Here is a 13,067-nt window from a genome sequence, read left to right on the forward strand (position 1 = left end):
CTCCGCTCTCTCACTTCCTCCGTGCAGCCCTCCCTGCCCCTTTCGGGTTGTTGCTGCTCTTCCTCTGGCTCCTGAGCTGTGTCTCCCTTATGGTACTGTGACTAACACATTGTGTCAGGAGCCCCATGGGGCCAGGGTCCGTGCTGTGTTCACCCGTAGTCCGGCCTCGGGCACAGAGCTGGGCTTGGCTGGATCCCTGTGTGGACCGAGGCATCTCCCAGAGGCTCCACATGGTAACAAACTCTGGACTGAAATTACAGTCAGGCCCTGGGAGAATGCCACTCTATGGAGTGGGAAGCTAATCTTCTTTAACTTTAATCAACACTTACATGAGAATTACCTGTAACCTAATAATAAAATTGAACCAAAAAATCACATATGCATTGAATCCATCTGAAAAACCAACCAGAAGCACTTGGTATGTGGTAACTTGTGTTACAGGAGAATAAAAAAATCCAAGAAGGCTAAGGAATGCACTGAAATGCAGGCCAGTTGCTCAATTCTGCACTCTGGTTTGGGCCTGTGAAGGGCTGCTGGACCCTTCCTTTGCCAGTGTCACAGGGTCTCTTGCTTAAAAATGAGAACAAAGCCCTTGTGCAACTCTAATTAACCTCCAGACACCCTGTAAGAGGCCGGCCTCTGCCATGGACACGATCACCAAGGGGCCACTCTCCCAGCAATGGGACACTTTCACTCACATCAGCCCCCGGATCCGTGCCAGGCATGGTGCCAGATGACAGCCCCCGCCCTCGAGCTGCTGGTCTGGCAGGGCAGCCGCAAGAACAAATGTGTGAAGAACTTTGGGCACACAGATCACAGGGCGACTAGTCCCGAGAGAAGGGAGCCTCACCTAGGAAGCCACAGAGAAGAGGTGCTGTTTGGCTGGGCTGGAAGGATGTGTGGGAGTGTGGGTGTGGGAAACCTGGGTGGGGGAGGATGTCACAGGCCGAGGGAGCCCCTGGTGCCTGCCCAGCATGTGCAAGTATTGAGTGTGTACATGTCCCCCTAAGACACTGGTGTGGTGGTTGCCAGGTGGGTGATAAGTGGCCGGAAAGGCAAATGGACTCAGGACCGAGTTTATTCTGAGGACTGCAAGGGGCCACCATGGACCTAGAGGGGAGATAACAGGCCGGTTGTCATCCATTGAGGGTGAGCGCTGGGCAACAGTTATGGGGCAGAGGTAAGTCAGGAAGACAGCTGGAGGGTCACAGTGATGGCAGGTGCAAGGTGATGCACGTGCATTTCAGAGGCAGGACACTTAGGACCATGAACCTGCAGGCTGGGTGGATAGGTGGGGGTGGGATTTGAGACCAAGGTTCTAGTGGATGAGACAGGGAGGGGAGCTCTGAGTGGGAGGGGCCTGTGGGTGTTCAGAAGGGGGTGGGAGCAGGGTCAGAGCAGATAGAGGCCTGGGTTTGGGTGTGGGTGAGTCATGGGGTCAGGTGAGGTTGTCCAGGGAATGTAGACAGGAGGAAGGCAAGGGGAACTCAGTGAACACAGCACGGAGGACAGTGGGAGGACCCAAGGGAGCTCTGGGAGGAGGAGAGGGTCAGCAGGGTCACTGTCAGGGGTCCCTGGGCTTGTAAATAAGGGGTCAGTGGTGACTTTTCCCAGTTTCTATGGAGTCCCGGCTGGAAGTCAGATTGCTGTGAGCCAGGGAGTGAGAATCGAGGGAGTAGAAGCAGGAGGACAGACGTCTCCCTTTAGAATGTTGGCCAAGAAGGGACAACAGCTCAGGGGGGAGAAGATCAAGGGACAGTCTATAGAGTTGAGTTCTCAGAGCATGGGCCACAGGCTGCCACACTGGAGTCACCCAGGCCCCACCCCAGTCCTACTGAATTAGACAGATGGGCCCAGGAATCTGCATTTGAAATAGCCCTCCAGGTGATTCTGATGTCTGTTAGAATTTGAGGACATGCCAGGGCTTTGAAGACCTGGTCATTCCTGACCCCTGGAGGGACCCACCCACTCCCAGATTCTGTCCATTTCCTGCACAACAAAGCTCTTGGTCTAGGAGATCTGACATTTTGGGAAACCAAAGGATTAAAGTGAGGGAAATGGGCACCTCACTCACCTGGGAAGACAGACTCCTCCAGAGGGAGGGTGTGTGTTGGGCTCGGGGTGTGGAGGGTGGGCAGGAGCGATGTGGGTTTGGGGAGTGGGTCTGGAACTAGAGCATGTGGACTTGGGGGAGCGGGTCTGGGACTAGAGCAGGTGGACTTGGGAGAGCGGGTCTGGGACTAGAGCATATGGACTTGGGGGAGCCGGTCTGGGACTAGAGCATATGGACTTGGGGGAGCAGGTCTTGGACTAGAGCAGGTGGACTTGGGAGAGCGGGTCTGGACCAGAGCGGGTGGATTTGGGGGAATGGGTCTGGGACTAGAGCAGGTAGACTTGGGAGAGCGGGCCTGGGACTAGAGCAGGTGGACTTGGGAGAGCGGGTCTGGACCAGAGCGGGTAGATTTGGGGGAGTGGGTCTGGACCAGAGCGGGTGGACTTGGGAGAGCGGGTCTGGGACTAGAGCAGGTGGACTTGGGAGAGCAGGTCTGGGACTAGAGCATGTGGACTTGGGGGAGCGGGTCTGGGACTAGAGCATATGGACTTGGGGGAGCCGGTCTGGGACTAGAGCAGGTGGACTTGGGAGAGCAAGTCTGGGACTAGAGCAGGTGGACTTGGAAGAGCGGGTCTGGGACTAGAGCATGTGGACTTGGGGGAGCGGGTCTGGGACTAGAGCATGTGGACTTGGGGGAGCGGGTCTGGGACTAGAGCAGGTGGACTTGGGAGAGCGGGTCTGGGACTAGAGCATGTGGACTTGGGGGAGCGGGTCTGGGACTAGAGCAGGTGGACTTGGGAGAGCAGGTCTTGGACTAGAGCATGTGGACTTGGGGGAGCGGGTCTGGGACTAGAGCAGGTGGACTTGGGAGAGCGGGTCTGGACCAGAGCGGGTGGATTTGGGGGAGCGGGTCTGGACCAGAGCGGGTGGACTTGGGAGAGCGGGTCTGGGACTAGAGCATGTGGACTTGGGGGAGCGGGTCTGGGACTAGAGCAGGTGGACTTGGGAGAGCAGGTCTTGGACTAGAGCATGTGGACTTGGGGGAGCGGGTCTGGGACTAGAGCAGGTGGACTTGGGAGAGCGGGTCTGGACCAGAGCGGGTGGATTTGGGGGAGCGGGTCTGGACCAGAGCGGGTGGACTTGGGAGAGCGGGTCTGGGACTAGAGCATATGGACTTGGGAGAGCGGGTCTGGGACTAGAGCAGGTGGACTTGGGAGAGCAGGTCTGGGACTAGAGCATGTGGACTTGGGGGAGCGGGTCTGGGACTAGAGCATATGGACTTGGGGGAGCGGGTCTGGGACTAGAGCAGGTGGACTTGGGAGAGCAGGTCTGGGACTAGAGCATGTGGACTTGGGGGAGCGGGTCTGGACCAGAGCGGGTGGATTTGGGGGAGCGGGTCTGGACTAGTAGAAGAGCCAGCATGGTAGAACGTGAGTTGTGACCCCACAGAATGCTGTTGGTGATGCTCTGTGCTGTGGGCATTATCCTGGCTGCTCAGGTGGGCAGGATAGGTGCCATCCATCACGTTTTACAGATGAAGAAATGGAGGTGGATGTGCAGGGACTCACCCTGCATCACACAAATAGGCAGGGTCAGGCCCAGAACTGGGCGCCAGGGTTCCAGAGTCCACAGAGGCAGCCCAAGCTCGGGGAGAGCCCTCAAGGGCTGGTCATGAGGCCCAGCACCCCTGATGGGAGCCGGCTTCATGCTCAGCCAACGTGCCCCACGTCCTGGCCCCCTGGGTGCCTGGTGATGGGTTGTCAGCTGGGAGCCCGGTAGGTGCCACCAAGCCTGGAGCCTGCTTTGGCTGCTGAGACCTTGGTGGATCAGGGCTGCTGTCCCCATGGCAACCAGTCTTGCTGTCTCTGGTAAAAGCTGTCCCCTGGGAACTTCGGGCATCAGAGCCGAGATGTATAGAACCCCCCGGGCTCCTACGCTGCGGTTGCTGAAAACAGTGAGCGCCGCCCAGCCGGTCGGAGTTTGTCTGGGAGCCTAGTCCAGGGTGCTGCGTGAGCCTCATCCCTGCGGAAACTTTCCCCCTTGGAGGAGCGTCTGAGGCCTGTTTTTCCAGGAGCCTTGCTACCTGGCTCATCTCCCCAGAGCTGGTAGCTGAGCCGCTGCAGTGTTGAGCAGCCGGGTGGCAGACTAGTTGGTACTGACAGCAAGACAATGAGGTCATTGGGCGAAGAGGTACCACAACCAAAAGTCCTATGATCAGAGAAGGGGACAGGCTTCGGGAGCGTATGACTGTGCATGGAGGGTGGCCCGGGTCTGGCAGGTCGGATTCCCTGGACCCCTGGATGGCTTTGAAGCTCTTAGCCAAAGTTAACATCCTGCACTGTCTCCCACCTCCAGCAGTGTGGGAATTTGGAGAGTGGGGTTTCAGGGTTGTATTTCTGAGTTTTCAGGCCCCAGTGGTTTACCCTCATTAGGAAGGTGTTAGGCCCCTTAGGAGGTCAGGAGGTCAAGAGATCCCTGTCCCACCAAGTCTGACCCTGGAGTAGTCCTGGGAAGCCCTGGCCAGTGGGGGTGCTGGGGTCTCAGAGAGGTTCCAGAGTGCATGGTTGCAGGGGGCTGGGCTTGGAGGAGTCTATGGCTCCAAATTGGGTGATGTGGGAGCCCCGTCCTATGGCTGGGAGTAGCCCCTTTTCTCTGGTGACATCTGTACAGGGCTGTGTCCTGGACTGTGGGGCCCAGGGCTGGACACCTTTGGGAGCTGAACCCAACATTTTGTACCTTGTGTCAATTTCTTGGCTAGGGTTTGCCCTCAGGGTTATTTTCTCTCTTTGACCACCTTTGTGTGCCAGCTCTGAGCTGGGCTTTGCAGGATCCGGAGCTGGAAGAGCTCTGGGATTTGTCCCCCTGCAGCCTGCTGCTTTGGTGGAATGGCAGGAACTGCACTGTCACAGATGGCTGGGAGGCCTGTCCCTTCCTTCCTCACCTGGTCCCTCTGCAGGGTCCCTCCTGGAGAGGGAGGATGGTGTTGGGAGCTGTCCTGGACTGCTCTGGGGCCTGAGCCCAGCTCTCTGCGAGCTCAGGGTCTGTGCTTTTCCAGGACTGAGTTCTGAACGCCTAGGAAAGGGCGAGGGGCTCCACTAGGGTTTCCCTGGCCAGGTCTAAGAACGAGAGGCCGTGAGTACTCTCACTCCACCCTCCAGCCTCAGGGTTGCGGCCGCCTTCGAGTACCTCTTCTGTTCTTTTTCACCCACCGTCACTGACCAGCTGTAACCATGTGGCCGATAGGGGTATGTTCTGACAATTCCGGAAACAGATCAAGGTGCCTAGCGTGTTGATGAAAAGACCTTTGAAAGACTTTAACTTAGAGCCTCAAATGTCGAGAGTGACTCTCCAGGCATTGGGGGTTGTGTCTGAGTGTCTTGGGGGCTTTCTCCAAACCACACTGCCTCCTGCGCCTCAGCACACTGTGGTGAGCCAGGCCTCCTGATGGTGACGTGTAGATTCCCTTCAGCCAGCGGGCTGTGGGCCCAGCGTGGTGTTGGTGTGTGGAGCCTGTTCTGGGCTTTTGATGCTGCTGTTGTGAATTCATCCTGAGCTTGCAAACAGACCAGTGACCCTATTGTCTGTCTCCCGCCCCCGACTGGGGGCAGTCTCCCTTTTATAAGCTCCTGCATATTTGTCATTTTTCTCTCCCCAGTCACTTGACTGGTCTGTTAAAGTGGCAAAGCTGGCATTGGGCGTGGGCTGGGATGGCCTGCTGGGTACCCTGCCCTTGGGCAGAGCTGTGCCCTCACCAGCACCTTGGCCCTGCTTTCCATAGCAGGTGAGCCATAGGACTAGGGAGGAGTCTGGCAGGCAGCAGGCCAGGGCAGGGGGCGGGGAAGGGACAGGCATCTAGGGCCGGGGATACTCTCAGGGTGGCGTTCTGGGTTCCATGTTGAATTTTCTCCAAGGCACCCTAGCGCTGCTTTGATGTTGCTTTTTAAATCCTGGGTCTTGGTTCCATTCTGACAGGGACGGGTGGATTGGTCCAGTCTCTGCCAGGAGGTCTGAGCCAACAGTGCTCTGAGTGACTGGGCAGGTCAGTTATCCCTTCTCCTGAGAGGAAATGGCAAGTGTCGTAGCGGTGAAGGCATGGACATAGAATCTGTGTCCAGCCCACCCTCTGCCTCTGATTCACCAAGTTGCTTTATTTCCCTGAGCTTATGGGTTCCTTGTCTATAAAATAATGATTCATCCTGTATAACTAGGATTTTGATAGGGATTGTTTTGAACTCCTTTCATGATGTTTTGAACAATGATGTTTTATATGTTTTAGAGTGCAAATTTTGTATTCATTTGTTAAATTTATTCCTAATAATTTTATTGTTTTTATGCTATTGTAAATGAAATTGTTTTCTTAATTTTATTTTCAGATCGTTCATTGCTAGTGTATGATTTTTGTATATTGATCCTATATCCTGTAACTTTAACTTATTTATTAGTTCTAATAGTTTTTTAGTGGATTCCTTAGGATTTTCTGTATTTAAGATCTATGTTATCTACAAATGTAGTTCTTCTTCCTGTCCAATTGGGATGCCTTTTATTTCTTTTTCTTGCCTGATTGCCCTGGATAGAGCCTTTAGCACAATATCAAATAGAAGAGGTAAGAGTACAGACGTCCTTCCTTGTTCCTAACCTTGAAGGGGAAGAGCTTCCAGTCTCATCATTAAATACGATAACAGCTGTGGGTTTTAGCAAATGCCCTGTGTCAGACTGAAGAAGTTCCTTCTGTCCTGTGTGCTGGATGTGTTTGTCGTGGGGAGGTGCTGGGTTTTATCAGGCGCGTTTCTGCGTCGATTCGGGTGATTATATCGGCTTTTTCCTTTTTTCTATTCACTAACTGATTTTCTGATGTTAAACCAACCTTGCATTCCTGAGATAACCTCATTGGTCAGAGTATGTAATTATTTTTATGTGTTGCTTTTTTCAGTTTGCTAGTATTTTTTAGTGTTTTTACATATCACAGGTATTGTGAATCTGTATATTCATAAAAGATACTGGTCTGCAGTTCTTTTTTCTTGTGATGTCTTTGGTTCTGGCTGTTTTTGTCTTAATGTGTTAGAGAGTATGGGACAGGAGAGACCGATCAGCTTCTCCCCTCCTGTACTCACTCACATCTGGCGGGAAGGGGCGAACAGGAGCTATGAGCCCGAGTCCAGACGGTGTTGGCAGAAGTACCAAATCGGTGGACACCGCCTCATCTGTAAAAGAGGACAGGAAACCCGGCTCATCGCCTGAAGGCAGTGGGCTGGGCCTGCTAGCTTCTTTGCAGTGTCTTCCTGCTCTGAGCCCCATGATTCCATGACAGTGAGAGCACCCAAGGAAGACACCACATGCTGGCCTTTAAAGGAGGGGGACTGTGGTGACCATTCTCTGAGCTCCTTCCTGGCTCTAAAGCTCTAGTAGCTGGAATCATGGTAACTAACTGAGCAGCTCACCCTCCCTGTTAGGTAACTGGCCCAAATTCCTTGGAGAAAAGGAGAGGGAAAGCACATCCTCATCTAGAGGCCTTTTGGGTTCAGGGACAGGCCCTTGTTGAGTGATGGGTGCCAGACCAGCTGGTGGTAAGGGTAGGTCAGAGAATGCTGTGGAAGAGCCTACTCCCTTTTGGGTCCCAAAGGAAAGCAGGTCCCTGTGGTGAGGCCTGGAAAACAGCATGGTCCTTTAGGAGCAGAATGGCCTGGGATGGGAGCAGCTCTGCAGGCGCTTTCCGCGAGTGGCTCCCGCAGCGAGTGGGCGGCTCTGTAAATGAGAGCCGCAGATTCCCAGCCTTCCCCACCCTGACCAGGGATGGGGCACCCAGCTGGCACTGTGGCACCGGCGGGACTCTAGCAAATCCTCTGCTTCAGGTGTCCTGTTAAATAGTCACTGGAGTCCTTGTGTGACCTTGAGAAGGTTCCTTCCTTTCCCATCTCTCACAGTGCAGCCTGGGTCCACACACCAGGTAGCTGTGGTGTCAGAAGCCCTGGTCCCTGGGTCTGGGCTTCTCCAAGAAGCCAGTGTCCATTCCCTCTGCAACTCTCCATTCCCTCCTGGAGCAGCCAGTGCTATTTCTGTGACTGCAGCTCAGTACAGAGGCGCAAGGTCCCTGTGAGAAAGCCCCTGAGGCAGGCATGGAAAGAGCGCATGGTCTGCCACTGCTCATTGCAGCCAGGCATCCTGTGCTGACAAGTCCCCTTGCCTGGTCTCCCTCTAGCCCCCCACTGATTAGCGAGCTGGGAGGCGGCACTAGGGAAAAGCAGCATCTGTTAGGTAACCAGCTCAGCTGCCATGCAGGGTATGATGTAATCCTGGATTCAGTGGTTGCTAGGAAAATTCTGCCTGCAGTGATGTGTGGTCCTGGGACTAAGATGAGAACAGAATGTCCCTGAGAAGATGGGAGGACTTGCAGGGCTTCTCAATAAAGGACCCCCATCCCCAGGAGTCAGACAACTTGGGCTCCTTTCCAGAGCGTTATTCCCCTCCTCAGGGTGAGCTGCTCGGACCCCATCGAGGCAGGTGTGTGGCCACAGTGCCTGAGCTCTGGTGCCAAACCAGAGGCACATTTCTGCCGTGTTCCGCCCTTGTGGACAGCCCTCCTTCTGCAGCACCTGCAGCAGGGTGCCCCCTCCACTGCCCACGAGGCAGGACAGTTAGGAAGGAGGTCAGCAGGAGACTGCCATTGGGAAGCAGAGAATGCCCTGTGGTGTGGATGAAGCAGCCAACACCATGCCTGGCGGGCGGAATCCTGCCCTCTCCCCTATTCCATTTCACAGGCCAGAAGCTCCACTGTGCACCTCCCACACCACTCACCCTTTGGTGGCTTTTGTGTGCCTGCTGTTCCATCGTCCCCTCCCAGGAGAGCTCCTCTAGTCAGTACAGAAGAGAAGCATGTCAGAAAGGCCACGGGCAGCCGACTATTACTGCTCTGGGCACAACCAAGAACTGCCCTTTAGAAATAGGGGAGAAAGTGGCAGGACGTGGGGAGGGTCAGGGCCTGGGAGGCACAGTGGTACCCGCCGTCCAGCTCACCTGCCCTACAGGGTCAGCAGCTCTGGGTGGGAGAGGCAGGTCATTATTTCAAGTGCTTTCCCTCCCCTCCTCCTGCCTTTTCTGGCTGCATGTCAGAGCCTGTCTTATGGAAAACAAGACAAAGGAAGTGATTTCATGAGTGCCTGGACCAGAGTCTCAAATCCACAATTAAAAGCAACAGTAATAAAGATTATGGCCATTATCTGTCCCCAGAGGAGCCAGACTGATTGCAGGCTGGAACCGGGCCTGGTCATGCTCCTTGGAACAGGTGTTGGGTTTGGGCAAAGAGGTGTGGCTACTAGAAATCATAATGAGCAAGGTCCTCCAAAGGGGTCAAGATAAGAATCTTAAGAAAAGAGAGGTTTCGAAGGCCCTCTGGCATTGGTGGCTTTGGAGCAAGGGATGTGAGCAGAGCCCTGCTCCAGGACCAGCCCTGGGTTCTCACTCACCTCTTAGCTGTGTAGCCTTGAGCAAGCCTGCGCCTCACCCTGGCAGCCTGCAGCAGCCCGCAGCCCTGCAGCAAGGTTGCTGGCATGTCCCCTGGCCAGACTGCAGGGAAGGTCTAGAGGGGAGGTGGGCTTCCTTGGCACTGCTTTGTACTCAGCACCTTGCTAGGGTGAACTGAACGCAACACCTGAGGGCCGCAGCCTCCCTGCCTGGTCCCAGGTTGCAGCCCAATGCCGAGGCCCATCCAGCAATTCTCTTCCCCTGGTCTGCAGGTGCAGAGGACGTGGTGATGGCGTTTTCCAGGTCGGAGACAGAGGACCGGAGGCAGTAGCCACGAATCCCTTGGAACATCCTGAAAGCTGGCAAGGGCCAAGAGATCTGTGTGGACCTCATCTAGCTAAGTGGCAGCAGGTCGCCTTCCCCACCCCCTCCACCCCACCCACCCCACCCGACCCCACGGCCACTCAGCGGGGCTGGCATCGAGGGAAACACCGGTGGTGCAGTTATGATTGGCTTAAAGGGATGGACTCATGATTGGCTGCAGGAAGAAATCTTTTTATTTTTAAATCTTGACCAACAGAAACCTTTTATTTTTATTTCTGACTCTTTTTTTAATTTGCGCCTCGGGTATATGGCTTCCCAGGAAGCTCTCCGAGCTCTGGTGCTTTATTTAGGTCACTTTTTAGGAACATGAAGAGGTTGGATTGGCTGCTCAAACTGGAAAAGGATTTTGATTGGCTGGCTAATGGGAAACGGTTTTTTTCTTTGAATGGCTGCAGGTGTTCTGCTGATAGCAACAGCTTCTCTCTATTGAATGCTGAAAACAGGGTTTGGGACATTGGTTGTTATATTTGACTTGAAAAAAAAGAAAGAAACCAAGTGCGCTTTGCAATATTTATTACACAGCTTGCTGCTCTCACATGTTTTGTTTGTGTTTGCATTTGATTGTGGGTTTGGTTTCCCATTGGCTCACCTGTGACTCCCGTTGCCATGGCCTCCCCCCACTCTGCTGCACACAGTCCCTCTGCAGCCGGGGTCCACCAGGAAAGTGCATTTGCTGTAATGACCACACCTGGCTCCACAAGCAAGGGGACCTCAAGGAACCCAAGCAGGACCTGCAGCTGGAAAATGGGGCCCCCAGGAGGTTTGTGTTGTCCTGAAGGAGCAGCCCAGATCTGAGCGATGACCAGCCATTAGCCAGGATTTATGTGCATCACTTCCAGGAGCTGGCAGCCAGCCGGCTTCCCTGGATGAGGGTGGAATTGCTCCGCCACTGCCCGGGCCCCTCCGGCCTGCCGGTGCTGAGCAGAGGCACTGCGCCAGGCAGCTCTGTCCTTTCCATTCCCTCGGTATCCGCTTCCTGAGGCCTCATCTGGGGGCTCCTCCTGGAAAGGGCAGGAGCTGCTCTCCCAGCTATGGGACCCCACAATGTAGCACAGGTTTCTGCCCAGGAATCTAGAACCCACACAAAGACCCCAGCTTGGCTCACAAGGCCCACGAGTCCTTTGGCTGCAAACACCCACCCCTGACCTCCCCCATCCAGGCTCCCAAGGTATCTGCCACTGGGACAGTAGGTCCTGGCCAGCACTCCTGGTTCTCTCAGGCCTGTGCCTCTCACTGCACCGCCTTGTGAAGGGTCTCTCCGTGTCAGCCTGGAAGGGACAGTGTCATTTATGAAGTGCTTCACTGAGAAGACCCACCAGGCTGGCCCTCAACCCAGCCCAAGAATCACTTTACAGAGCCCCAGTCTTTGAATGGCTGCAGGCACCACGTCTTCCCACCTGCCCTCCCCCTTCCGCTGGAGGCAGCCTGCCCTCTTCCCTCATGTCTCACAGGAGTGGCATCTGGGTGGGGAGGTGGAGGAAGATGCAGGCCTCAGGGAGGGGAAGCCTCCACCCTCCCCTAAGGTAGACACCCATTCTTGCCCCCATACCCAGAGCCAGAAGATTCTCAGAGCCAAATTTCCCCTTCTTGGGGCTTGGGGCTGTCATGGAGCACAAGGGCTGAATGTCAGTGTGTCCTTAGCCTGAGCCTGGGAGAGCCCTGTGGTCAGGGGGAGATTCATGCTGTACTGAGTCTGGCCCCAGAAGGAGGACTTGAGGGGCACAGCCTAAACACTGTCTTCCACGCATGGGCCCCTGGCCCTGGTTAGCTGACCCTTAACTGCGAAGGCCATTGATCCCCAGGGGACGGGGACGGGGACGGGAGAGCATCTTCCTCCAGGGGAGCAGTGTGTGTGCACTTGCATGTGTGAGCACACACACGCACTCACAAGCACACTCACAGCTCAGTGGCCTGCAGTCCCGCTCCCCCAGGTTGTAACATCTGTTATCAGGTGTAGATGCCAGTGTTGCTGGTTGCCCCTCTCTCTGTACCTGTAGCTCTCATAAGGGTCCATGTCCTGGCCCGTGGTGTGTTCTCTGCCCCAGCCTGTCCTCGTCAAGGTCACGGGCCCCCGTCTTGTAACAGTGATTGCCCCGATCTGTCTCATCTTCTAAGGAAGAAAAGTGGAAGTGTTGCTGTGGCTTCTTATTTCCACTAAAAATATATCTGTTGGAGAAAAAAAATTAGCAATAAAGATTTTTAATAGCTTGGTGTGTGAGCTGAATTATCTCTCTCGGAGTTGGGTGCATCTGCTGACTTCCACGCATCACGGGCTGCGCTGCTGGGCCCACCCTCCGTCCCCAAGAAGGCGCCTGGGAGGGACGGAAACACCAGGTCCTAGTTGAATCATCTGGGATCCGGAGTGGAGCTCGGGGTTTGGAAGAATTTCCAGATCTACCCAGCCTGGCTGACAGGTGCGTAGGAAGATTGAGCCCCCTTTTTGACCTGAAGATTACAAATATCGCCCTAGATTAGACTGAGGTCAAAAGTCTTCAGAGGCGACCTCACCCTTCGTGCTCTTGAGCAGACACCGCGCAGCCCTGTGGAGGGGAGACCCTCCCATTCTAGACACTACGACAAGCCGTGATGGCAGTGGTTCTTAGGATGCCTGTAACAGAAGTCCAAGCAGAATATCTGTCCCTTCCCTCACCCCAGAAATGGAAGGTTTATTGGTGCTCAGGCGTAAGCCACGTTTGGAAGCTGAAATCTTTTCTGCTATAGGAAGTTTTGCTTTGGAAGCATTTTCTAGATTTTTCATTTCTACTTTTCCTTCATTTTGCTAATTACATAGACTCACTACTTCTGTTTCCTTTTCAGAGAGTTTCACTGGGTGCTAAATGCTATGGGATTTATAAAATATGGTGGCAGGTGGCACAGTTGCCGTCATTTAATCTTAGTGTTGAGACAGACTTTGGGGTTGTCTCGCAGCCCATGTGGCTAGATGTGTGAGTCCCTCTGAAACATCTCTGAAAAGGGCTCGTCCCACCTTTGCTTGAATGCCCTGGGGAACTCACTACCTCACGAGATAACGTGTTCCACCTTCAGCCGCTCATCCTTATGCCGAGTTGGTCGGCCTTTCTCTGTAAGTTCCCGTTCCAGGAAGGAGTTTACGGTTATTGGAAGAAAGACAACCCCAGACAGCTGTGTTAACCAGCAGTGACACAGAGATACA

General features: G+C 54.5%; 1 protein-coding gene across 3 annotated transcripts in view; it reads left to right on the forward strand.

Moving 5' to 3' along the window:
• CTNNBIP1 (catenin beta interacting protein 1) overlaps positions 1–12,105 on the forward strand; it is a 42,309-nt gene extending 30,204 nt beyond the window's left edge. For all 3 annotated transcript variants that reach the window (XM_081144966.1, XM_081144967.1, XM_081144968.1), the window contains one exon: positions 9,784–12,105. In XM_081144966.1, coding sequence (XP_081001092.1) covers positions 9,784–9,842 — 59 coding nt within the window. In that variant the 3' untranslated portion in view covers positions 9,843–12,105. The remainder of the gene's footprint in view (positions 1–9,783) is intronic.
• Positions 12,106–13,067: the final 962 nt, after the last annotated feature.

Source organism: Miniopterus schreibersii (genome assembly GCF_964146895.1).
Source record: "Miniopterus schreibersii genome assembly, chromosome: 8".
Taxonomy (NCBI): domain Eukaryota; kingdom Metazoa; phylum Chordata; class Mammalia; order Chiroptera; family Miniopteridae; genus Miniopterus; species Miniopterus schreibersii.